We start from the raw sequence: 24,863 nt of genomic DNA on the forward strand, positions 1-24,863 counted from the left end.
ACAGTATAATGTTATTGTATTTCGCCTATGTTTAAATTATTTTAATATTAAGTTATCGTAATTTTATTTAAGCTTAAACATAATATAATGTCCAACTATCACTGCAAAGTCGAAATCGGTCCTCGTGTAATTGCAGTCCGCATCATAGTTTCAATGCTTTCATTAATGGTTTGCTAGCAGCCCGAGTCTGCCCCTCTGGTGCTGATGCGAGGGAGTGGAGCGCGTCATCGGCTGCGCGCAATCCGCATTTGAGACGCGCTTTCTACAGGAGCGTCGCGTATTGCAGGTAATGCGAGATTTACTACAAGACGATTGACCTCATTGGGCAGTTGTACTATCGCTTTACCTGACATACTCGCGGACAGGTTGCTCAAACCCGATACTGAAGCGAAAGGCAGCTGCAATGGAGACCGAGAGCGCATCGGTGCCCGTGAGGACGGTAAACACGCGCGGGTGTGACTCAATGTGTCTTCTGTAGGGCAAACGCGACCGTGGGTTTCTCTTCTGAAGGATGGGCTACTCAGATCCGACAGCTAATAGAGATCTGTTAGGAAACAGATCCTTGTGTTTTATTTTCATATGTGCTTTTGGACTGGTTACCTTATTACAGCAAATCCTCTATGGCAAGAACTACATTAAAAGGTAAGGTGATTAATTTATTTAATGGTGCATAATGCAAAAAAATAAAAAATAAATAAATAAAAAAAAGAAAGAAAGAAAAAACGCAATGTCCTATGAGGTCATGTGGATGATAAAGCAAAATAGTCTTCAGCAATTAATCTTAGTCATGTTTAATTGCACCCATATTGCTCCAAAATCTCTTTTAAACTTGAGCTCCATTAAATCATGCCATACACAGTCCCCTGAATGACTGTCTATGCAGCGAGATGCTTAAGTCTGTTTTTCTTCTTCCTCTGTGTTTATTTTTCTCGTCTTGATTTGTTTTTTTCTACCCTCAGCCCTTTAACCAGCTCATACATCTTGCGTGACAGCAAAAAGTCATATATTGCAGACTTTTATCATATGCGATTGTGTCTATAGGCTGTGAAGAAAGACTGTGATGTAGCCTTCTTTGCATGAGCACATAGCCTAGATTCAAGCACTAGAAATTAATTATGCATTTAAATCATGGTGGTGTTTCGTAAGACCCAGATTTCATGCCTTTTTTGGAGCCACTTGCATCAAAATGACATCATACCGAGAATAAGTCCCGGAAGGTGAATCATTTTAGTTTTTTTGGGAAAGGAGGTAAGCAGAGTGAGATGGCTCAGCATTGCGAGGGTGTTTGAGTGTGTGTGTGTGTGTGTGTTTGTCTATGTAAAATGGCGTCTCTTGTAAGAAGCGCCCCCAGTGCATTATGGTTCCTGCGTCCCAGCAGATGCCCATATGCTGAGTTAAAGCTTTCTCACACTCCCACCTGAACCCCCCTCTTGCGTCTAACACACACTCAGGATTCATGACATCAGAGCCTGGTGGCTGCGGATTGCATGAATGCTGTTCTGTACCCCGCATCTATTCTGCTGAAGTGGAGAGAAACAAGTGTAGGGGTGAATGAGTGCTTTTGGCTCTAACTGCAGCTTCAAACCCAGTAAATGAACACCAAATGGAGACTTTTGAATCTTCTGCTTCTCAGATTTTCTTTTGACAAAAAAACCTATTAATCTAATGTGCGTTTCCTTAATGTTTCAGAACAGCAAATGAAAAACTAAGATCAGATTTCCTAAGAACCCACTGTGAAAATGAACTCAAAAACCAAGCAAAAGTCTCAATATAAAACATTTTTCTCCCAAGGCTGAGATATATGGGTTATATGCTATATTTTTAGTAGTGCTTTTCTGCTATTAGCTACTGAGAAATGGCCAAATGGTATAATAGCTATATTTCTAGTTAAGGATTTAACCAAATCTCAAACCCTGCATGGCGAAGAATAACAAAAGTTCTTAATCCCACAAACTTGAATAAGGTATCAAGCCATAAAAAGGCGTATTATAATTGAGGTGCTCCTTTGACAATCAATAAGCAAACAACAACCTGACAACCATCTATAAAAATAAATAAAAAAAACCCTAGCAACTATTCATAACACCTTAGCAACCACATAGAAATACCCTGACAACCATCCCTGCTGAAAAAAAACAATAGCAACCCTCAGAATTTGTAATTGTTTTAATGGTTATAATGGAAATTGTATTGTTTGGAAACTGTAATGGTCCTTGTGGGTCTCTACTAGTATTTGTCACCTTCTATTGGTGGCACGTTAAAACCTCTAAATTCGAATGGGATGGCCAAACACACTACAGATAATGGTTTTAATGGTCAACTGTTGATGATTTGTAATGTTTATAAGTTTTTTTTTAGTTTTTTTTCAGCAGGGAACCACATCCTAGTATTGTGGTGAATCTTGCTACCATGCTTTACATATTCAGAATAAAAATAAGTAAATATATTTTTCACAATAACTGCACTTTGTTTGAATGCTGAATATGCCTCTTTTGTTTTGACCACAAAATAAGGCAGATGTGAAAGAAAAACAGAAAAACAAAAAAGGTACTTCGAGTACTTGCGCATTGTCACTTACTCGGTCAGTGTTAACTGCATCTGGCAGACGCCCAAAATTCTAAAAAGAAATACTAATTCATTCGAGTTGAGATCTTGAATGTGTTGGGGTAAAAAAACCATGCAAGATAACGGTAAGAAAACAAGTCTTTATTTTAAATTAATCGCGCGTCCCATACTATCTTGATTAGAAAACATTCAGTAATGAACAGAAGACTCTCATGAACCGATTCTTTTTAGTAAATTCTAAACACATCACTCTTACGGTATGAGTCAGATCTGTTAATGTATCATTTAAAACCATTCTTCAGAGTGGTTACTGAATCATCATTATAATTATTTGAAAGTGTGTTTTGTGTAATAATGACATGTAACACAAAATTCCTTCTCATGTGCCTTTTTATGTAGTGTAAAAGTAAACTTTTTTTTAATGTAACTTGAGAGAATATAGAAATATTTAGCCAGTCCTGAGCACCTCTAACATTTTCTTCAGAACGTTTAGGAGAAACACCTGAGACATTTAAATGAAACATGATTGAGCACACAATTAAGGAAGGAGCAACATCTGAGAGATAAAATTTATATAGCAAACACAGTCCTATCTTCCTTTGCATATGTGTGAGCATGTGACAGCCAGAAGTTATTTTGAAATTTACAGAACGGAATAAAATCACTGAATAAAACGTCATTTTAAACGCTCCCAAAAGGTGAAATTACAACTTAGACTTATTAAAAAACACTTTATGCCGGTGTTCTGTCGATTTGTCCTACCTGTCAGATTTTCCTACCTCCCACTAAAACAGTGGGTAGTACAATATGACAACGAAAAATGCTACTGTAAAGTTATGGTTTATTAATGTCTACACCTACCACAACCCTAAACCTACCCTTACAGTAATGCAAATACAGTAATTAAGTGTTATATTCGCGGTTGTAGCTAGAAGGGAAATAGCTACAGGAAACCAACAATAAATATTTTTTTCTACCAATTAGATTGTGTTTTTATTAAAGTCTACACCTGCCCCAACCCTAAACCTACCCTTACAGTAATGCGGATACATTAAAAATCATTGTTCAGCATGAGAAAAAGGATGCGATATTGATGTGCGCATGCGCAGTAAACCCTGGTAGGAAAATCTGACGGGTAGGATAAAATGTCAGGACACTGGACTTGGACTTCTAATAATGTCATTGCAATAAGTCTAAAAGCTGTCAGGTTGGCGCAGAGTTACAACTAAAAATAAAATTGCACTGAACTGGCCAGGACAAGAGCTGATTGCTGCATATGAATCAAATACAACAAGGTTATTTTATTACATTTCCCCCCTAGCTCTGATTACACTGGTGCTAGATTTAGGATCAGCTTCTGCAGTCTTGTGCCAGGCTTGAAATCTCCTCTTTGTCCTGGAGATATTGATTGGCTATGCAGAAAAAGTCTTGACATTTAGCAACTACTTCAGCTGTGACCTCTTCATTATCTACTCGACTGCAGAAAAACTTCTGTCCTTCATATCCAGCTCGCTCTCTCTCCTCTTCGCATTAGCAGCTGAGTTTGCGCTTCTCTTCTTGGTCAGGAATTTGAAGAGCTGATGTCCACATTAAACGAATGCTTTTAAAGGGTTAGTTCACCCAAAAATGAAAATTAGGCCATAAATTACTCACCCTCAAGTCATTCTTCTGAAAGGAGAAAGTCATGTACACCTAGGATGATGTGAGGACTGTGCATGAACTACAAGGATTAGAAATGGTTTATGACAGCAGAATTCATCTTAAAGACTTCATGAAATCAGAGTTTTGTGTTTAAAGTTTAGTCCATGTCTTTAAGCTTGCTAGTGGATCAAAAAAAAATTGTCCAGTTTTTTTTTTCTAATAAAATGCTGAAACTAACTGACATTGGTTTAGTAAAATTAGTAAATTTTGTTCTAATACATACACTAATGCAAGTTTTAAAAAAAAATCCTAGTTACATATTCATCTTTGCTTTTACAATATGTTTTAAGACGTCAATGTTTTATCTCCCAATAGGCCTGTAAATAATCTGGATTATTGCAATCCCCCTTTTTAGATTTAGCCAGTGTTTTAATCCATAATGCACTGACGACAAAATGAGCACCAAGTAAGATTACTATCTAGAAATGTGCAAAATAAGATGGTGTTCAACATCTGTCCTCAGTTTTAAATACCATATACACTAGCGTTCAAACGTCTGGGGTCAGTAAGATACTTTTATTCAGCAAGGATGAATTAAATTGATCAAAAATGAAAGTAAAAACAAATGATATAGATAAATAAATGCTGTTCTTTTGAAATTTCTATTAATCACAGAATCCTGAAAAAAAAAAATTTCCACAAAAAATATAAAGCAGTACAACTGATTCTAACATTGAGCAGCAAATCAGTATATTAGAATGATTTCTGAAGGATCATGTGACACTGAAGTCTGGAGTAATGATGCTGAAAATTCAGCTTTGATCACAGCAATAAATGACATTTTAAAATATAATCAATCAGAAACCACATTCTAATATCAATTCTAATTATATTTCGCAATATTACTTGCCTTGGTGAGCAGAAGCGACTTTTTTCTAAAACATTAAACATCTTAATAATGATATGTACATAAATCATCACAATCTAAATTCTCTTTAGATAACATTATTCATTGTTTTCCATAATTTATTGTGATGTTTGTAACAGAAATGATTTAAGGTGTGTTCAGCACTTGTTTTTTTTCAAGGTTTGAGTCACACTTTAATTAGATATTAGATAATTAGATAACAAAATAACAAACCAACTGATAAGGACAAGCAGACTTGATTAATTTAAAACAAAAATGGCTCAGAAAAAAAAGCTTATGCAGCATTTGTTTGCAGATTCCACTTGGTTTGATATTTTTGTCATCTGATGCAATGACACAGAGGCTTTTTGAAGTGTCTAAAAACTTTTGGCGACACTGTCCTTGTGAGCTGCAGCTGATCAGATGGTATTTGCTGTTCTTTGTCATGTTTCTTTTCACTGAAGATTTTCAATTACACTCCTGACACCATACACCAATTTTTTACATTCTTTGATTAAATCAAACCAATGAAAAACTCTTACAAATCAGTGTGTGTTTGACATTTTCTGCTGCCTTGAACAAATACATGAAACCTTAAACGACCTGCCTCATTTTCTCAATAGTGGGCAACAGTTTTCCCGCCTCAAAGGAGAGGAGGTGGGCAACTGGAGCGGGCTCATTAGTTACCCCGATGATGGAGGGATGAAGCCGGCCAGAAATGGGAGGAAAAGGTACAAACCAGCACAGAAACCTCTCAACAACACCACCAACACTCTAGAGAGACAGTGAGAGAGAATACCACATAGACAATGATCAGCCGCTTGCATGTCTGGACTGGAGACACATCCAATCCCATCAGCCAATCAGACGAGCAGAAATAAGCAGCTGTGGCTTCTAAAACCAATTTTCAGAGCCAATTACAGGACCAGGACTGATCAGAGTTTCACTTTTAGACTTCCAATGGAGAAATTAAGCACAGAAATGATCGCTTCAGGACGTATTTTTCCCATTCGCTTTCTCCGAAAACAACCTGATATGAAATGAAACTTTGATTTGAAACAAAACATTTTGAAAAAAGTTTTCAAAAAACCCCAAACATTTAGAAGTGTGTGGTTTTGTTCACAATGGAATACTAGCTCACTGCATACTGTATAATATACACTGTATTGTTCTAGCAATTGTTTTGTTAAAAATAGTAAGTGAAATCATTTGTATCCATGCACTGCAAAAATATCTTCTTACTCAGTATTTCTGTCTTATTTTCCAGTATAAATATCTTAGTATTCTTAAATCAAGATGCATTTACTTGAGAAGTACGATGCAGTCCATGACTTTTGGCGCTCTAGCGGTTAATAAACAGAACTGCGTTGTCACTAAATTTGATTTTGCTGCATTGCACTGTTAAATTTAGCAAGTTTTGTGTAGAAATACATTTTCACATGCACTTTGGTTAAATGTTTATAGCATGCTATATGCACAATGAAAAGTACATTTAGTATGTTTTTCTGAACAAAGCCACTGTACATAAATGGGAATGAACTACATATTCCATAAAGCATCGCAAATTATGTCGTTGAATCAGATTATGATACAATATAAACCAATTAACTATTGATTTTAGGTAGAAAATACTATATATTTTACAAACATTATATTTATGAAATTATCTATGAATAAATATTATATAAATAATAATAATATTATATTATTGGTATAATTTACATTTACAATGAACATTATATGCACACCGAAACAGTACGATTAGCATGATAATATGCTTTTATTAAAGCCACTGAAATAAAATGGGAATGAACTACTAAAATTGATTTTAAGTGGAAAATACTATATAATTTAATTTCAACACAAAACAAAACAAATAAAATAAATACAAAAAAAAAAATTATCCAATTTACCTTAATGTAGTAATTTAATAACTATTAATCTCATATACGCTTGCCGAAATAGTACAATTAGCAAAGTATGCTTTTGTGAACAAAGCCACTGTACTTAAATGGGAATTTAATAACTATTAATCTCAGAAAGCATTGCAAATTATTATGGTACAATATAAACAAATTAACTATTGATTTTAGGTGGAAACTACTATAGATTAGAATTTTATTGCATTATTAAAATATGTAAACGTTGTATTTATTAAATATTCAATGTTATAAAAATAATATATTATGTACATAATTTATATTTTATATAAATTATATTGGAATTATATTATAATTTATGTTATATTTTATGGAGGAACGAATGGGATTTTTACATTGGGGAGCCCTGCTCTTGTGCTCTGCTCTTTTTTTGTGGTTGTCAGTGCTGGGACAGGAACTGAAGGGTCATTGAACTCTAAACCTAATCCACTTGTATGCATCTTGACAGATGTGTCCGTCAGAATTTTCAGCATTCTGAGGCTCAGAGCTCCGTAGTTATCACGCCCTGCCTAGCTGATATTAAGAAGAAAAAAAAAGAAAAGCAAAGGTAGGCCACACAGATGGCATCTCCAGTTCACCTTCTTGCCAACCTTACGTCCCCCCTTGAGGATGTCTCTTCGTCTTTTCCATCTGGTCTGAGAGGGTCCTACTGCTCATGCTCAGTGCTCAGTGCACCGCCGCTCCGTTTGTGCATGTTGTCTGCAGCCTCCCATCCGCCCTCAACCTTTGACCCCCATCACCCTTTTCCCAGCTCCCTGAGGTTGGGAGGCCTCCCTTGTGTTCCTCTGGATGTCATGGGTCCCTGTTTCTGTGTCCCATCATGCATTTCTTAAACCCCTCCACACCTCACCTGTGTGTGTCATGAGCACACTTGTGTGTGTGTGTTTGTGTGTGCACGCAAACGGTTTGTGTAGTGTACTGTGCGTATGCGTGTGTGTCATGTGACTGGATTCCCGCTTGCACATTGCACCACCTCTCTTTGACCAGAAAGACTTTTTTTTTGTCTTTTATGGTTTTTCTTTTCATTTAAATGATCACAGAATATTGTAATGTGTCGTCGGGGGTGTTTGACTGATCACACATAAAGCGCACTCATGATTACCCAGTGTGCACCTCTTCAGGCTACAGCACAGTCACATGTCATGACGTCACTCCAGTCAGAGATGTATGGAATCGCTAAATGTGTTTAATTCTTTTTCTTCTGCCTTGTTTTTCATGCTCTTTTTCTTTTTTTCTCAAATTTTTTGTCATTGCTATTCATTACAAACCCAACGTGAATTAATTATACAAAATTAAACAACCATAAACTTTGTTAACTTAAATATCTATGATACAAAACCACAAAACACAATCTTATTAAATAATTAAACATATTACATATTATTATGAAATGCTCAGATTTTTATTTGACAAATAAATTATTGCAATTATTGCAAATATTTAAATAATAATAAAGTAAAAATATTTTGAATAATAATAGTTGTTGTTTTTATTATTATTATTATAAAATAATAATAATACAATTTAAATAACAATGAAATTAAATATTTTGACATGATAATAATAATAATATATAGTACAGTAGTATTATTGCAATAATAATAAAGTAAAAAATAATATAATAAAATAATATTTTGATAATAATAAAATAAAATAATTTTAGATAAAAATAATAACAATACTCAGGTTTTTATTGTACAATACAATAGTATTGTTGTAATAGTAGAAAATAGAATAATAATAAAATAATAACATATAAATAATAACTATAACAACATTATAAAATACTAATATTAACACTTAAATAATAACAATAATTATCAATAATAAAATATAAATATAATAAGATAAAACAAATGACTAATATAATAAGAAAAATAAGATTATTATTATTATATGCATTTTTATTATAAATTATATATATATATATATATAAAAAATTAAATTATATATATATATATATATATATATATATATATATATATATAATATATATATTTATAATAATAAAAATATAATAACAGTTAGTAGTATTTAAAATAATAAAATGTAAATAATAATAAAAATTATTATAATATAATATAATTTATTATTATCATTATATAGTCATATTGAATGTGAGGCATGTTTTATATCTTTTTTGTCCTTAGCTGATCACATGCCTGGCTAATTATAATACAACAGCGAAGACATGAGCTTAAGACAGTAAACTGTTTTTTGTTACTGTACAAAGCTGTTAGGATGGAAAGTATCATTTAAATCATGTTATTATATAACAAATAAGAACATTTTTAAAATATGGTATGGTGTTGATAGCCTTTTACATAAAACACTGTGCATGTTAAACCTATTTTAGTCTGCTGTAATGGCACCCATTAGCATGGTGGAAGATAGATATACAGGAGGCCTTTGGCTTTGCGAGGGCTGATAGCAGCCATTTTGGCTCTGATTTCATTTACAGCAGCAGACCGTCCACCATTAAAGTCCATTTAAAGCCCATTAAAATGGAAACGTGAAGCACTGAGTATGTTTTCATAAACACGGTGCCCGAGGCAAGACTGAAAATGCAAACAGAGACAAATAATGAGAAAAGCACTTCTTGATGCAGTCTACACTTGCTCCTATTTTACAGTTCATTCATTAAGTCCATGTTTGTAATGCATATTTTCTGTATTTTTGTTTCACAACCAAGGTGAGGATTCACATTTCATCCAGCAACCCTGCTGCCTGTCCTCATTGTGGTGAAACTGTTATTTCTTTTATATTTCTCCTCAGAACAACAGAAAAGACAGTTTTAAGCTGAATGCACCTTGCGTAACAGAATGAACGAGTCTTCAAAGTGGCTTGTCAACAATCCTCAGCTGGAATTCTTGTTTTAATTTGGAACCAGTGCAAATGGAATCAAACAAGAATCCTGCACTTAGGGAGCGTGTGAGAATTTCTGCTCACGAGAGTCAAACAGTGAGGAAGCAGTTCACTGTTGCTTCTCAAAAGACTATATTGCAAAAGAGTTTTTCTGCTGAGTTCAGCACACCACACATGGCACAAATAGACCCACTGTTTCTCAATCTGGTGGCCTAAGCGCTGCTCCAAAGGGGCCACAAAAAGGCTTAAAATGTCAAAATATGCTTTAAAATAAACTGAACAACTACCATTTTTATTTAAGAACCACAATTTTCATGCACAGTCTTGGAAAACCTGAAAATAAGAGGGAATTTTAAAATTTCTAGACCTGGAAAGGTCATGGACATTACTAAAATATGATAAATTGTAATTTTAATAATTCAATGTATAAATAATTTATTTATTTACTTTTTAACAATAAATGTTTTTTAGTTATATTAAACTCAAAGATATGTTATCAGATTGAAACTGCTATTAGTATTTATGTAATTATAAAAATATAATATTTAAAATATCACAAAAAGATTAGAACAGTAAATGTTGGTCAATTTTAAAAATAAATTAATAAATATATTTAGAGTTATTTTAAACTAAAATATTCATGTAGAAATTGCTATTAGTAAAGAATATATATATATAGAAAATGATGTAATTTACACGAAATTTTAAATCATGTAAATTCACTATACACCCTGAAGAAAATTCAGTTATTGGAATTCGGCAATTTAATTATTTTAATATTTAAATACATTTAATTCTAATTAAATATTCTTATAAATCTAATTGTGACATTCATACTGGATAAATGTTTCAATGTATTTTATTAAATTAATTTAAACTGCCACTCCTAGTTTCTAGAAAAAAAGGCTTTATTGAGCAGCTTTGTCATTTACAAGAGAAGTACCAGAAATATCATGAACTCTTCAGATACTGTCATTGACAGTGGGGCGACTCTGTTAATATGGAATATACATGCAATTTAAATAAAGAAAATATCTTTGATTCTTGTTTGATTCTATTAGATTTGGTTCCAAGTTGTGACAGAAATCCATTGCTGTATCTTCAGGATTGTTTGACAAGACACACGCAACAAGAAAGATCAGGATCTTCAGTTAGGTTCTCCATGGTGGAATCTCAGGTTGTTCCTGCAGTGTGTGTGTGTGTGTGTGTGTATGTGTGTGTTCAGAGGACTCGTGTCTGACTGTGTTTTCTGGCAGGTATCTGGAACGCCCCGATGGCTCTCTGGAGTTCAACTCCACTTCCTGCAAGGAACTACGGCAAGAAATCACAGATGTGAAAGTACTGACCATGTAAGTTTCTCTCTCGGATGTCTGTACATACACAGCAAGCATTCCAGCAGGAGTCAGATTTCCTGATGAATGTCTCGTCTCAAAGGACAAACCCCATAAAAAGAGCATCTATTTAAAGAAACACAACATCTGTGCAAGAATGCCTCCTTTCCACTCCTTTCTTTAGAGGCTTTAAATAAGGAAACCTACTTGTAGCTGTGACTGCTGCTGTTTATCTCTTATTTAATTGACTTTATGTGTGCATGTGTGCTTAAGGGTGAAGACATCAGAGCTGTTTGAGCGATGGAGGAACCTGCAGGTGTGTAAGTGGGCGCAAAACAAGGAGGAAGCGGATAACTTCAAGTGAGTACATGAACATTTTTCTCTTTTACCTCCCAATTTCAGCACAGTCTTAATGGGATTTCTTTTCGAAACAAAGGAATCATGACATCTCCTTCGATATCCAATAGGATTCTTTTGTCGTAACGAAGCGATGATGTCATCTCTCCCCCTGTCCAATAGAATGTCTCTGTCACGTTGCTGCAATGCCCCCTCCTTCCTGTTTACCACAAAGAGAAACACTCCCTCGGGCACCAAACTGCGCTATGAGGTGGATACGAGTGGAATCTTGCACATCAGCCCGGAGATCTTTAAAATGTTCCCCGATGTGAGTGTTAAATCATGCTTAAAGCACAGGTCTTTGACTACACAAGCTTGGAAGAGCATGAAAATGCACAGATGATTCCTTTTGGAATTTTTTCATCATTTAGAACTTTCTAAATAGATTCCTTTTTTTTGTAGAATAGTTTAGAACATATAATTATGAGAGGATAAAATGCCCAATTAGGAGACTTTTATAGCACCATTAAATATTTTCTTTATCAATATCTGATCTCTCTCTCTACACATAGACACACAGCTGAATCTCTCACATGATGCAGACACACCCTGACGAACATTATCAATCAAGCATACTTTTCCTTAAGACAGGCGTTACCTAGCAACCTCTGCAGTGATCACACCCTAGAAACCCTATGCCTGTAACAGTTGCCAAGCAACCATCTCCAAGCAATCATCCCTGTAATCCCATATCGGTTGCTCCTGTCCTGTTTCTGAATGTATTCTCTGCTCTGACTGCAGGATATGCCCTATTCCAAATCCCAGTTTAAGAAATGTGCCGTCATCGGGAACGGCGGCATCATCAAAAACAGCAAGTGTGGACGAGAGATTGATGCAGCTGACTTTGTCTTCCGGTAAAATACTGTTGTGTGTGTTACTCTGTTTAGGCCTCATGGGAATATATAGAGAGATCTGCTAAACAACATGTCAAATCTCTCTTTCAGATGTAATATTCCTCTAAGACTGACCTTGTTACAGTAAATCCCAGCATTATTACTGAGAGGTACACACACACACACACACACACACACACACACACACACACACACACACACACACACACACACACAAATATTAAAACATATTTAATAAAGGATAACATAACAGGATTTGCTCATATTGTAAATACCTGTGTATAAATAATGTATATTTATTTATTATTTAAAAAGTCTTAATTTTCTGTTGGCAAAATATTAATTAATTCATTCTTATTTAGTTACTGACTAATTAATTTATTAAGTTTTGGCCAAAATTCACCCTCAATGATCACCACGGTAAAATGTCTCTTATATTTACACATATTTTTTTCTTCAATAATTATTAAAAAACCCATAATACTCTTTATACTAAAATAAAAAAATTACTAAAAGAAATATTTATGTATGTATGTATGTATTTATTTATTTAGTTTTTTATGTATTTAAATCAGCATAACTTTCAGGTAGCACAACAAATACTACCATGATGAATATAAATACTTTATGATTTCAATAATATATATCTATTAGAAGAGTTCGAGGAGGAAATGTCTTAAAATAAGCTTAATTTAAAATAAATTCAAATAATAAATAGTGATAAATAATATTCATTTATTTAAGCAAAATATAAATTCATTTATTAATTATTAATTACATATAAATATATTAATTGAATAATAGTAAATATATTTATATATTAATTAATATATTAAATTATATAATTATTATTAAGAACAATAATAATAATAATTATTATTATTATTACATGTCCATCTAATAAATGTGCGCTGTAATTATACTTTATGCAAAAATACCTATGAATGCTAATGGGATCATTTTGCATAAATACATACAGTTTGCATTCCTGTAACACAGCCATTGAGACACTAATTTTCTCTCTCTATTTGGACCAGGTTTCAAAAGTTGGAGAAATGGAGAAAGCCATTTTATGACGTTCTGCGGAATTACGAGAACTCCTCTGTGGTTTTGCCAGCGTTCTATAACACACGGAACACAGACGTGTCGTTCCGCGTGAAGTACATGCTGGATGACTATGAGTCGGCCCGCGGTGTGTTCTTCTTCCACCCTCAGTACCTGCTGAACGTGCAGCGCTTCTGGGCCGTGCAGGGCGTCCGCGCCAAACGTCTCAGCAGCGGACTGATGCTGGTCACCGCGGCCATGGAGTTATGCGAACAAGTGCATCTTTATGGCTTCTGGGCATTTCCCATGAACCCCTCCGGAATCTTCATAACACACCATTACTATGACAATGTCAAGCCCCGCCCCGGTTTCCACGCCATGCCATATGAAATCTTCAACTTCATGCACATGCACACTCGTGGCATCCTGCATGTGCACACGGGCCCCTGCAGGTGAAACGTCCAAGCGTCTCTGCAATCTGATAGGTCCATTTTGTAGAGCTCCTCCCATTCACTGGCACTACGGAACTCAGACTTATGTGCGTATGCACGAATCGCTGCCTTAAATGCCAGGCGTTTTATTACTACGTGTTTTTTCAATATCGTGTCGGGACAGTTGCAAAATAGTATGTGTTTCCTGTTTGGTGATTTCCCGTAATGGTGTCGTATTTGTGTATCAGAGCAGATATCACATTTTAAACTTTGTGAGGAGGCACCAAACCATGCACGATGCAATAGAACGCAACAGATGAATTCTGGATGTAAAAACTCATTCATTTTCTCCAATTTATTTTTTATGATAAACCTTTTAAGTCAGAGCTGTTGTGAGCTCTGTGGTACTGATCGATGGTAAATGCTTTTGTTGAAGCAATCTGTTCGCATTAATTCAACTTAGGTGCAGTCATTTTTTGACTGTACTAAAGCATAAAAATACCATAATATGTTTGCGGACATTTAGGAAACATGCCAAGTTCACATACATGTTTCTCTGGAAGTGCTACAGCCAATTATTCTACTTTGAAAAGTGTGTTCTGTGTCGGAATGTCTGTTTTTGTTTTGGACTGTGTGATCCCACCCACTGCCTGTTTAACCAATACCCTGGGTTGCCAGTTGGCAGAAAACACAGCATATTGCAGCCATGGATGTCAGCAAACGCCCTGGGTCAGAGATTGCAGATTCTACCCAACATAAAAAGCCTTGGCATTCATCTGAAAAGCTCCATGACCAGAGGAATATTAAAATGCAGATAAATCAACTCATCAACTTACAGTGTAAGACTCACTCGTGGCCTTCCATTGTTTATTACACTCGTTCTTGTTGCAAGTCCTCAATCTGGCAACCCACATAAGCAGCCAGCATCTCTCCAGTATTTTGAATTTGGACTGCAGTACCCATTGCAGCCACAGCTGTCAGTATTACAGACTACACCTTTAATAGCTGAATAGTTGTGAAAATCTCTTTTGCTCCACCCACTCCCAAAGAACTACAAATGATGTAGTCTGTCACCCTACACTATGAAAATAGTTTGTATATTATTTGTGTGTGTGTGTTTATAAAAACACATATTGTTTCTATGGATACAATCAAAAGCTGTAAATTAGTAGTTTTATATTTCTTAAAAATATAAAACTATTAATTTCTTATATCATCTGACTTAAAGACAGATTAGTTTATTGTTCATTAACAACCACATCAGTGCATAAAAGTAAACCGAATTTGACATTTCAGTTGAAACGTTTATGTATAATGGTAAATTACATGTTTAACGCACAGGTTCTGAAGTTCTGTATGATAAATTACGGGGAAGTAACCTTTGTGTAATCAAATCCAGCACAGTCATTTATGACTTTCTCTCACACGCAATCTGTTATTGAGATTTTAGTGTCTTTAAATTGACTGATCGTGTTTATAATGCTGAACTTTATATACTTTATTTTTAGGTTGCTTGTATATGATATTGTGATAGCAATGTGACTTTATCACTTTACCAAGAAATCAACTGTTTAAGATTCATCAAGATCCTGATTTCATGAAACTTGAAGACATCATAAAGACATCATCTATCACCATTTATTTCTTAACTTGCACAACAATATCTGGCACAGAATTAATCAGTTATTCTATTCTATTTTATTTAATTATTTTTTTTTTTTTGCATTTTTGTCCTGTCCTTGTTTTGTTAGCACAAATGTACAGTTATTTGTGAAGCCAATAAAGCACACAGATCTAAGCTTCTACGCTTTATGATGCTCATCCTCTTTAAAGTGAGTTCTGTGGTGTTTTTACATTTTATTTTAGGGTTCTCTCTCTTTATGTCTCTCTCTCGCAGATATCCAGGGTTGGTGTCGAATGTTGAGCCAGTGGTAAATAATTGATCAGTTTCAGAGGTTAATCAGTGTTAATCAGACAAACATAATTAAATTGATATATCTGGAGTTCTCCTCCTTTACCTCTACAGACACAGACACACAGACAGAAAGAATTATGTTTTTTAGATATGATTTCCGGAACTTAATTGGTGGAATATTCTACAAGCTTCCATTCTATAACTATGTGATGTCATTTCATTGTTACTTTAAACATTTATTTTCACAGGGAAGTGGACACTGGATTTATTCTTAATGCACAATTTAACCAGTACAGCATCTCCAAAATATACAGTTTCCTTGTAATGAATCTCAGCATAGTTCACCTAAAAATTACTATTCATTACTCAGTAACAGTGAATTCAGATTTATGAATCAGAGAACGAATCGTTCATTTGAGTCGGTTCTTTTCAATGAACTACTTGATCCGCTTTACAGATCGGACTGGACACAGACAGGGAGGTCGATGTAAGTATATTAGCTGGTCTGACCCGTTTGTTGTCTCTACAACAGGATGTTTAGTGAAGAGTGAATTATTTACCATATGGTGTGTGTTCTGTATGTGTGTGTGTGTCTGTCATATCGCCGCCTGCTGGTCATCTCAGTGACAGTAAGACTACAGTATGTGCCCACAAGATGTCTCTACATGTGCAAACTAAAATAAGTTGAATAAAAAAGAAAGAAATGGTGAGCTATTTTCTTTCAGATGAATAGGGATGATATTTTGTTGTGGTACAGAGCCAGGACTGGAAATGTCCTAAATGTCCCAACTTAGCAATTAAATCCTGCCAAGCACGCACCATCCTTGCTGAGGTAATGTGTTTGCGTCCGAGGGAGGGAGAGATGAAAACGTGTGTATGCGAGAGATAGGGTGTGTAAATGAGCTGGTGTGTGTGATCCTGTGTTTATCAGATGATAGCAGTAGGCCTATCAGATGTTCGTAATATAGCTAATGGCAGGAGTTAAATTAAGAAGTCGTCCCAAGAGAATTTCTTATGAGTTCAAACTGTTATTCACTCAAACAAAGACAAAACAATCTATACACATTTAGATTAGAAATATACTCGCACAAAAATTAGCATTGGTATTAGTTTTTTCCTGTCAGTACAATTCTGCATTATATTTTGTACATGTACATGTGTGCGTGTAATTTCTCATGGTGCAATATGAATTGTCTGTAGATAGTGATTGATAAATCAATAAATATAAATATATAATGTCTGAAAATAACAGACATATCAGTTTTTTTTTTTATTTCCCAGCAGAAATGTTTATACATTTATGGGTGCCTAGGAGTTATTTTCCATATGTAAACATTATTGTTATTATTGCATATCATTGCAGTTTTCCTTTATAAAGAAAACAATATTTGGTGAAATCAAGTAGGTGGAAAAAAATATGCAATTAATTATATAATAAGTTCCAGAACACATTAGCAAGGCCCTGGTAACCACTCACAACCCTCTAACATTGTAAAAGTAAGTTTTGAACAGTCAAGAAAATGTCAAAATCGGTCTTCATGAGCTGTTCTGTGTTTATTTTCACACACAAGTGTTTTAGAGCGACTTCTTCCACTTGTGTTTTCATCCAGACGGCAATTTGCCTAAATTAGGAGTCCGATCTTCTTTATTGCCTAGGTTAGGTAAAGCATGTTAAATAGTTTGACCATGTTAATCCAGTGGCACTAACTTATTTATTTGTGTTAATGAAATCACTGTTAATTATTTACAAGTGTTAGTGAAGCGTCTTTAATTATCTGTTCTGACTCTCTCTCTACTGGTGGATCTTCTTTCTCTCTCTCTGTCTGTCTCTTTCTTTGTTATAGTCTCTCTTTCTTTTTCTCCCCATTACTTTTTTCTGTTGATGTGCCTTTTGAATTGTAAAATGCGCATAAATTAGCTTTTATTTCCCTTGATGTTGTGTTTATGTATTTTTATAAACATATGCCATATATAAGGTTGTGTGTGCATATAAATGTACGCCGTGCTTTAGTAAAGCGATCCCCAGACCATGAATAATGAACGCTGTGAGGCCCAGCCCCCTCTCTCTTGCTGTCCTCTCTGTTTTCATTTGCTTTCTCTCACGGATCATGTGACCACACTGAGCATAGTAATTATTCATGAGCTCTGTGCCGCACCGCGAGACCTGCGCGAGAGAGCCTCCGGCTCCAAGCTGAGGCCCCGCTCCAGCTGCACACAGGGGCCCATCGGCTGGCACTGGTCAGACGGCGACACCTTACACCGCAGACGGCGAGGAAACACTCGCCCTCACCCCGCCACACTCCGGATAAATAAAAGATGCCCACAAAAGAGAAAAAAACAACAGAAACCAAAGAAAGTGATGACGAAGGAGAGGAGAAGGAGCCAACGGTGAAAGGAAAGAGTAAGAGGGACTCAAAAACGAGACAGAAGAGCTCAGAGAAAAAGACAGAAAGCACTGAGACACCTACAGAGAAGAGAAAAAAGAGCGAATCTGTGAAAGAGAAAAAGAAAAAGAAGAATAAGGAAGATGTTGAGGTGACAGAGAATGACAACGGAACAGATGAGCAGAACAACAATGAGCCCATCAGCAAAGAAAAACGGACCTCAAACGAGGAACGGGAGGTAAAGAAAGAGAAGAAAAAGAAGAGTAAACCATCCAAAAGCAAAGAAGGACAAGAAGACATGGGGTCCAAGGAGAAAAAGAGCAAAGACGGCAAGAAAAAGAAGAAGTCGTCCCAGGAGGAGGAGGAGGACGCCGTGCAAGAGGAAGCAGAGGAAGAGGAGGATAAGAAGAAGAAGAAAAAGGATAAGAAGAAAAAGAAGGGTTCTGACAGTGACGAGGAAAAGAAAGCGAAGAAAGGGAAGAAGTCAAAGGTCAAACAGGTGGATTATGCTGAGATCTACCAGGAAGAGCTGCTGAACTATCACACGGAGGAATCAGATGATCAAGAAGATGAATTCAACAAAAAGAAAGGTAGACTCTGGAAGAGTCTGTTCTTCTTTTTATTCTTATCAGTCTTTTCATTCAAATAAAGAGAAAACTAGATCAGGTGAGGTGAGACCTTTCCAGTGCAATTCTGGAAATAGTGAAAAGGTCGTTCAGATTTTTAAAGTGTTCTTCAGACGAAGAAAAAATGTTCACTGAAAGGTTCTCTGGGGAACCAAAAATGGTTCTATGATATTGCTGTGAAAACCCTATTTGGAAGCTTTTTCAACATGAGGGTGAATAAGTGACAAAATTGTAATTTGTTGATGAACCATCCTTTTAAATTAGCAAACTGCATTTGGAGACTTGGTTTATTGTAGAGCCACAGCAACCGATCTACTGTCAAACAGTCTGTCTTCTGGAGATGAACTGTCTTTCTCTCTCTTACTGTGTCTGTCCGTCTCTTTCTCTGCTTTCACTCTCAGTCAGGCACCCCACTCCTCTCGGTTTCTCACAGGTTGGATTTCTTTTAACCCTGGAACACCTCTTATTTGATTACTTGAATGCTGAAGGTTGAACAACGAAAGCAGAAATAGACAAAGGACTAATGGAGACAGAAAGATTCTTCAATGGAGTTGCTATACACTTTTCAAATAAAGTTTTTTTTTTTATTGGCATCAGTGATTCCATGAAGAATGTTCCCCCCCCCCCCCCCCCCCCCCCCCCCCCCCCCCCCCCCCCCCCCCCCCCCCCCTTTTTTTTTTTCCCCCCCCCCCCCCCCCCCCCCCCCCCCCCCCCCCCCCCCCCCCCCCCCCCCCCCCCCCCCCCCCCCCCCCCCCCCCCCCCCCCCCCCCCCCCCCCCCCCCCCCCCCCCCCCCCCCCCCCCCCCCCCCCCCCCCCCCCCCCCCCCCCCCCCCCCCCCCCCCCCCCCCCCCCCCCCCCCCCCCCCCCCCCCCCCCCCCCCCCCCCCCCCCCCCCCCCCCCACCAACACCCCCAAAACCCCCCCCACACCCAAACAAAAACCCCACATCCATAAAACCAAAAATATTACTAAGATGTTTAAAATGTTCTTCACATTTAAACAAAAATTGTTCTTTTAAGAACTTTTCACTGAAAGGTTCTTTGAGGAACCAAAGAAATGGTTCTTCTATGGCACCGCTGTGAAACCAACCTTTTGGAACCTTTATTTTTAAGAGTGAATGGGGATTAAAAATGTTCTTGTTGTTCTGCTTACAATAATCCTAATTGGAATTTTATGTTTCAGAGTGTCAGTATCTGATTTGCAGAAAATTCTGATCATTCCATTAACGTCCAGTCAGAGAACCTTCCGGATTTCACATTGGCATGCGGCTCTAGAGGTCTCTGATTTGCACAGCAGAGGCGTGTCTGGATTTAATGATTATTACGGTGTCCTGGCAGCAGGGTATCATGAGAGAACAGCGGCGGGCAACGGGCCAATAGTGGATTTGAATCAGACGGGCACCTCTCTATGGCCTGAAACATTATACTCTAATCGGCCTTTTCATGGAACCATCAAAACCTCATTCAGCGGTTCAGTCGGGCGTAGCACGTTGGGTTGAGGTTATCGCTTAGCACTGATCCAGGGGTACCTTACCCTGGCTGAATAAAAAGTAAAAATGTAAAAAACTTCAAAGCTGATTTATGATCATTATGATCTGATTGCAAAATATATAAAAAAAATCTATAAATCCATTGTGCTGAATGAGCTTCTGAAGTTTCCATAAAATGTAATCATGTACTGTTTTAAATAATCATATAGCATATTTTAATGTTTCGATTAAAATTTGTTTTGTTTATATATATATATATATATATATATAAATATATATATATATATATACATAAACATATTTAACATCAAAAGCGAACCAAACCCCATTCCACCCTTTTTAGGTGGATTCGGCTTGCGGGTGCACACCAGATTTCAGAAAACAGCATTCACATTATCCAAACAAGCCGAACTGAGTGTGGCTTGACACCAATTTCAGAAAACAGCATTCACATTATCCAACAGGAGATGGTCACCAAAAGTGGCAAGTGTGAAAGCGGGTGGATTCGGCTTGCGGGTGCACACCAGATTTCAGAAAACAGCATTCACATTATCCAAACAAGCCGAACTGAGATGGTGTGCACCAAAAGTGCAAGTGTGAAAGCACCCTAATAGAACCCTCCAAATGAACCCTGTTTGAACGTTACTTCTAGACATACTGCTCCTCAGGTTCAGACATGCATTTGGTTGTTCCAGGGTCTTGCAGAGGTTCAGAGAAAGGTAGAGGTTACACGGTGAGCATCAGGGCCATGTCGTACTCTCACTCCATTAACATGGCTAAGTTACAGAGATATTGCTTACAGCAATGCATCCTATACAAACGTGAGTAAGCTTACAATAGAAGGTTGTTGGGTTACACAGGATAGACCTGAGCACTACGTATCTGAGACTACAGCCCTTCTAATGTCATTCAAATGAAAACAAGATGCTTTCTTTTGTGGAGGGTCAGGTATAATTGGTTTACAGACTGCTCTCCTTCTCAGTGTACGAGGTGGTGACCGTCACAGGTGATGTTAAAGGCGCTGGGACTGATGCTAATGTATTTATCACCTTGTATGGAGAGTTTGGAGTGACTCCCAAAGTTCACCTGGCCAGCAAGTAAGTTAAGCTTCAAACCTGCATCTCTACATGGTGGTGTTAATTTTAAAAGGTTTCCAGATGCACATCGACATGCACAAATCTGTTCCCTGAAAATTATCATTTGTCAGTATTCGTATTATCATTATTCAAGGTAGATATTTAAAGGAGTAGTTCACCGAGTAATGAAAAGTAATGAAAATGTACCCTCAGGCCATCCAAGATGTATTACATCACTTGCTCACCAATGGATCCTCTGCAGTCAATGGGTGCCATCAGAATAAGAGTCTAAACAGATGATAAAAACATTACAGTATCCACAAGTTTTTTTTACTGTCTTGTGAACTGAAAAGCTGCATTTTTTTTTTTTTTTTTGCATCTTTCTCCAATGAAAAAAAGTTGTCTGAATCAGGAAAGAAATATGCAGATGTGCAGATCAAGCACTTTTCACTGGAGGAAGCATTAGGGATTATGGACTTTTTTTAAAGTTTTAAGTTTAAAACACCATAATAGATTTGTTTCTTACCAAAACACTCAGCATTTCTCCTCACAAGACATTATCTGAAGGACTGGAGTGGTGTGGATTATTGTAATGTCTTTATCAGCTGTTTGGACTCTCATTCTGACGGCACCCATTCACTGCAGCGCATCCATTGCTGAGCATGCTACATTTCTCCAAATCTGTTCCCATGAAAAAAACTAAATCATCTATATTTTGGATGTCCTGAGGGTGAGTAAACTTTCAGCAAATTTGACATTTTTGGGTGCAGATTATTGGCGTACATTTGACAAGAAAATACAGTTTCAGTCGTTCTACTTCAGAATTTCATGTTTAATTCAGTGTGTTACTTGCCATTTCTTAGTAATTATTTGTTATTATTACTAGAGATTTCTGAGTGAAAATAGTTTCAAAGGAAATCTACACAGCTTTCTTTTCCAGGGTAGTGCAGAACTAGGAATGTCTGTGGATTTTGACAGGAGAGTGCGTATCTGCCATGTAAATAATTTAATTCTGTATTCTTCTCTAATCTACAGCACAGAAAAGAGGTATAACTTTAACACGGCCACCTCATCTGCTCATGTGTGGCCGTGCATTGCTTTTTGCACACAGTGCTGTATAAGAGAACATCCTGTGTGCTTTGATCATGACATTCACACCACCACATCTTTGGGAAATAGATATTGTTTTCTTAGTAGTGCTATACGATTATTCATGAAATGAATTATTCATGACATGGATTTTAATCGCTTGGCTCATCCATTACACACAATGCCATGATGAAGCCCAGGATTTGCTCTCCTCTATACAGCATCACCATTGACATTCATCTGAAGGTGAAGAGATTCATGTGACTTGCTCATTGAACCAATGAGAGGGTACAGTCATATGACATCACTTCCTTTTGTGGTCTTTCAGGATAACATGTGATCATCTGATCACCCCAAACAGGTAGGCTACTCATAGAAATCTCCACACAAACATAATATCCCATGTATGTGTGTTGATTTTTTATGAGTACAATGAGAGACCCTTCCTACAGAAACTCTTCCTACAGTAATCAATCGTCCTGATCAGTGCTGATTAAGGATTAGCAAATTATTCAGAAACGAATTACTAATGGGAGAGTTTTTACTTGCTCAGATGAATGTCCAAATGGTTAATGTTGCATAATGACTCATAAAAAAATTACAAATGGCCAGAAATGGAAATCAGATGTAGCTTCAGAAAAGTTTAGAAGAAAATTGCACAGTGATGATGAACAATTCATAAACAAGACTCCTAACTGTATACCCATAAATTGTTTGGAAGCTTAGTTTGTATGTCTCCAAATTTATGATTTTACTACCTATTTGAGAAATATTGTGTGTTTGGGTAGTTGGGTGCATCTCATGAAACTTGTCCAGAACATGTCTAGGTAAAATTTCACCCCAGTGGACCCTTTTCACATTTCAAGGGGTTCTTAGAAGTGGAAGCTTATTATTTTTTTTTAGTTTAAGATTTTTTGCATTTTGATAAAATTTTAATGACATGTTTTCATGGGATTCATCCAGTCAGAAAAAGATTCATTTATTAGGTAGATCTGTTCAGTAACTCCTCCTCAAGAGAGTTTCAGCAGAATAGAATAGAAAAGTTTTTTGGACTTTAATTCTGTCCGACAGTCAAAATGCAACATTTTGGAATCGAGATGATATTTAACAGAATCTCTGAATCTGTCTAAATGTCATCATTTCCAAAGTTTGCTAGTGCGTTTTCAGCGTGCTGATCTCAGGTGAGATGTGTGTTGGTTTCATCGCATCGGTAAGTCCGTGTGTATGTGTGTGTGTGAGAAATGTGGCAGTGTGAGTGGATGTGTAATTCATACTGGGTGATTTTTAATTCATGCATTTCACATTTTGAATAGAGAGATGCTTTTACCGAAGCTAACACAAGAGACCGTAGAGGGATATGTGGGTCATTGACAGTGACAGATGGTTATTTCTCATAAACACACACTTCTGCATAGTCAGTTCCAGATGTTGGCGCATGAGAAAGTTAGAAGCTTGATTGAGTGTCACAGTAAAACATTTAGTTTTGAGTCTGTTCACAGGTTTATTTCTATTAATTTTAGGAGCAGAACAGCCTTTGAAAAGAACAAGACTGATGTCTTTCGGATCAAAACGCACAATGTTGGGCCAATAAAGAAAATTAGGTACATATACATCTGTATACATCGAAGAGTAACTACCTTAAAGGCATGTCTTAAAAGTTAGTATGATATATGTCTTGTGATGTACTTCCTGTAATGCAGAATCGAGCATGATAACACTGGCATGAGTGCCAGTTGGTTCCTGGACCGGGTCATCGTGACTGACATGAACAGGCCACACCTCCGATTCTTTTACGCCTGCAACAATTGGCTGAGCAGAGATGAGGGGGATGGACTTACTGTCCGATATCTGTTGGGTAGCCTGAACCCCATGGACATCCCAAAACGTATGTTGTGACCTTTTATTTACAATACATGCTTGCAAAACAGACAGCAAAAAAAATAATTTAATAAAATTAAATTAAATTAAATTAAATTAAATTAAATTAAATTAAATTAAAATAAAATAAAATAAATTTGGATCACCTGAGTATGTTCCACCAATCTAGTCAAAAAATTTATTTTTTTATAAAGTTATAAAACATTATTTTAGGTTAAACTGTTATTTTATTTCATTAATTTTTTATTTATTTATTTGCCATTTGGTCAAACTTTGATTTCCTCAAACTTTTTTTAATTAGACACATATTTTTACAATTATTAAACATTTTGCATTCAGACATAAAAAAATAAAAATTCTGTCATTATGTATTTGTCCTCAATAGGTTCCAAACCCGTCACTTTCTTTCTTTCCTTCTTTCTTTCTTCTGTGA

General features: G+C 36.3%; 2 protein-coding genes across 2 annotated transcripts; both read left to right on the plus strand.

Moving 5' to 3' along the window:
• Positions 1-164: 164 nt before the first annotated feature.
• LOC109045962 (alpha-2,8-sialyltransferase 8E-like) lies at positions 165-15,787 on the plus strand. Its single transcript, XM_042778606.1, is given in 8 exon segments — positions 165-642; positions 5,737-5,844; positions 11,175-11,267; positions 11,523-11,609; positions 11,769-11,913; positions 12,387-12,499; positions 12,556-12,648; positions 13,537-15,787. Coding segments are annotated over 8 exon segments (1,233 nt in total). The 5' UTR covers positions 165-511; the 3' UTR covers positions 14,000-15,787.
• A 2,019-nt stretch (positions 15,788-17,806) lies between these two features.
• Positions 17,807-24,448, plus strand: LOC122134728 (ABC transporter F family member 4-like). The gene is made up of 4 exons (XM_042711393.1): positions 17,807-18,863; positions 21,370-21,484; positions 24,073-24,153; positions 24,253-24,448. The coding sequence occupies exons 1-4, from the start codon at positions 18,206-18,208 to the stop codon at positions 24,446-24,448; spliced, it is 1,050 nt and encodes a 349-aa protein (XP_042567327.1). The 5' UTR covers positions 17,807-18,205.
• Positions 24,449-24,863: the final 415 nt, after the last annotated feature.

Source organism: Cyprinus carpio, chromosome A21 (assembly GCF_018340385.1).
Source record: "Cyprinus carpio isolate SPL01 chromosome A21, ASM1834038v1, whole genome shotgun sequence".
Taxonomy (NCBI): domain Eukaryota; kingdom Metazoa; phylum Chordata; class Actinopteri; order Cypriniformes; family Cyprinidae; genus Cyprinus; species Cyprinus carpio.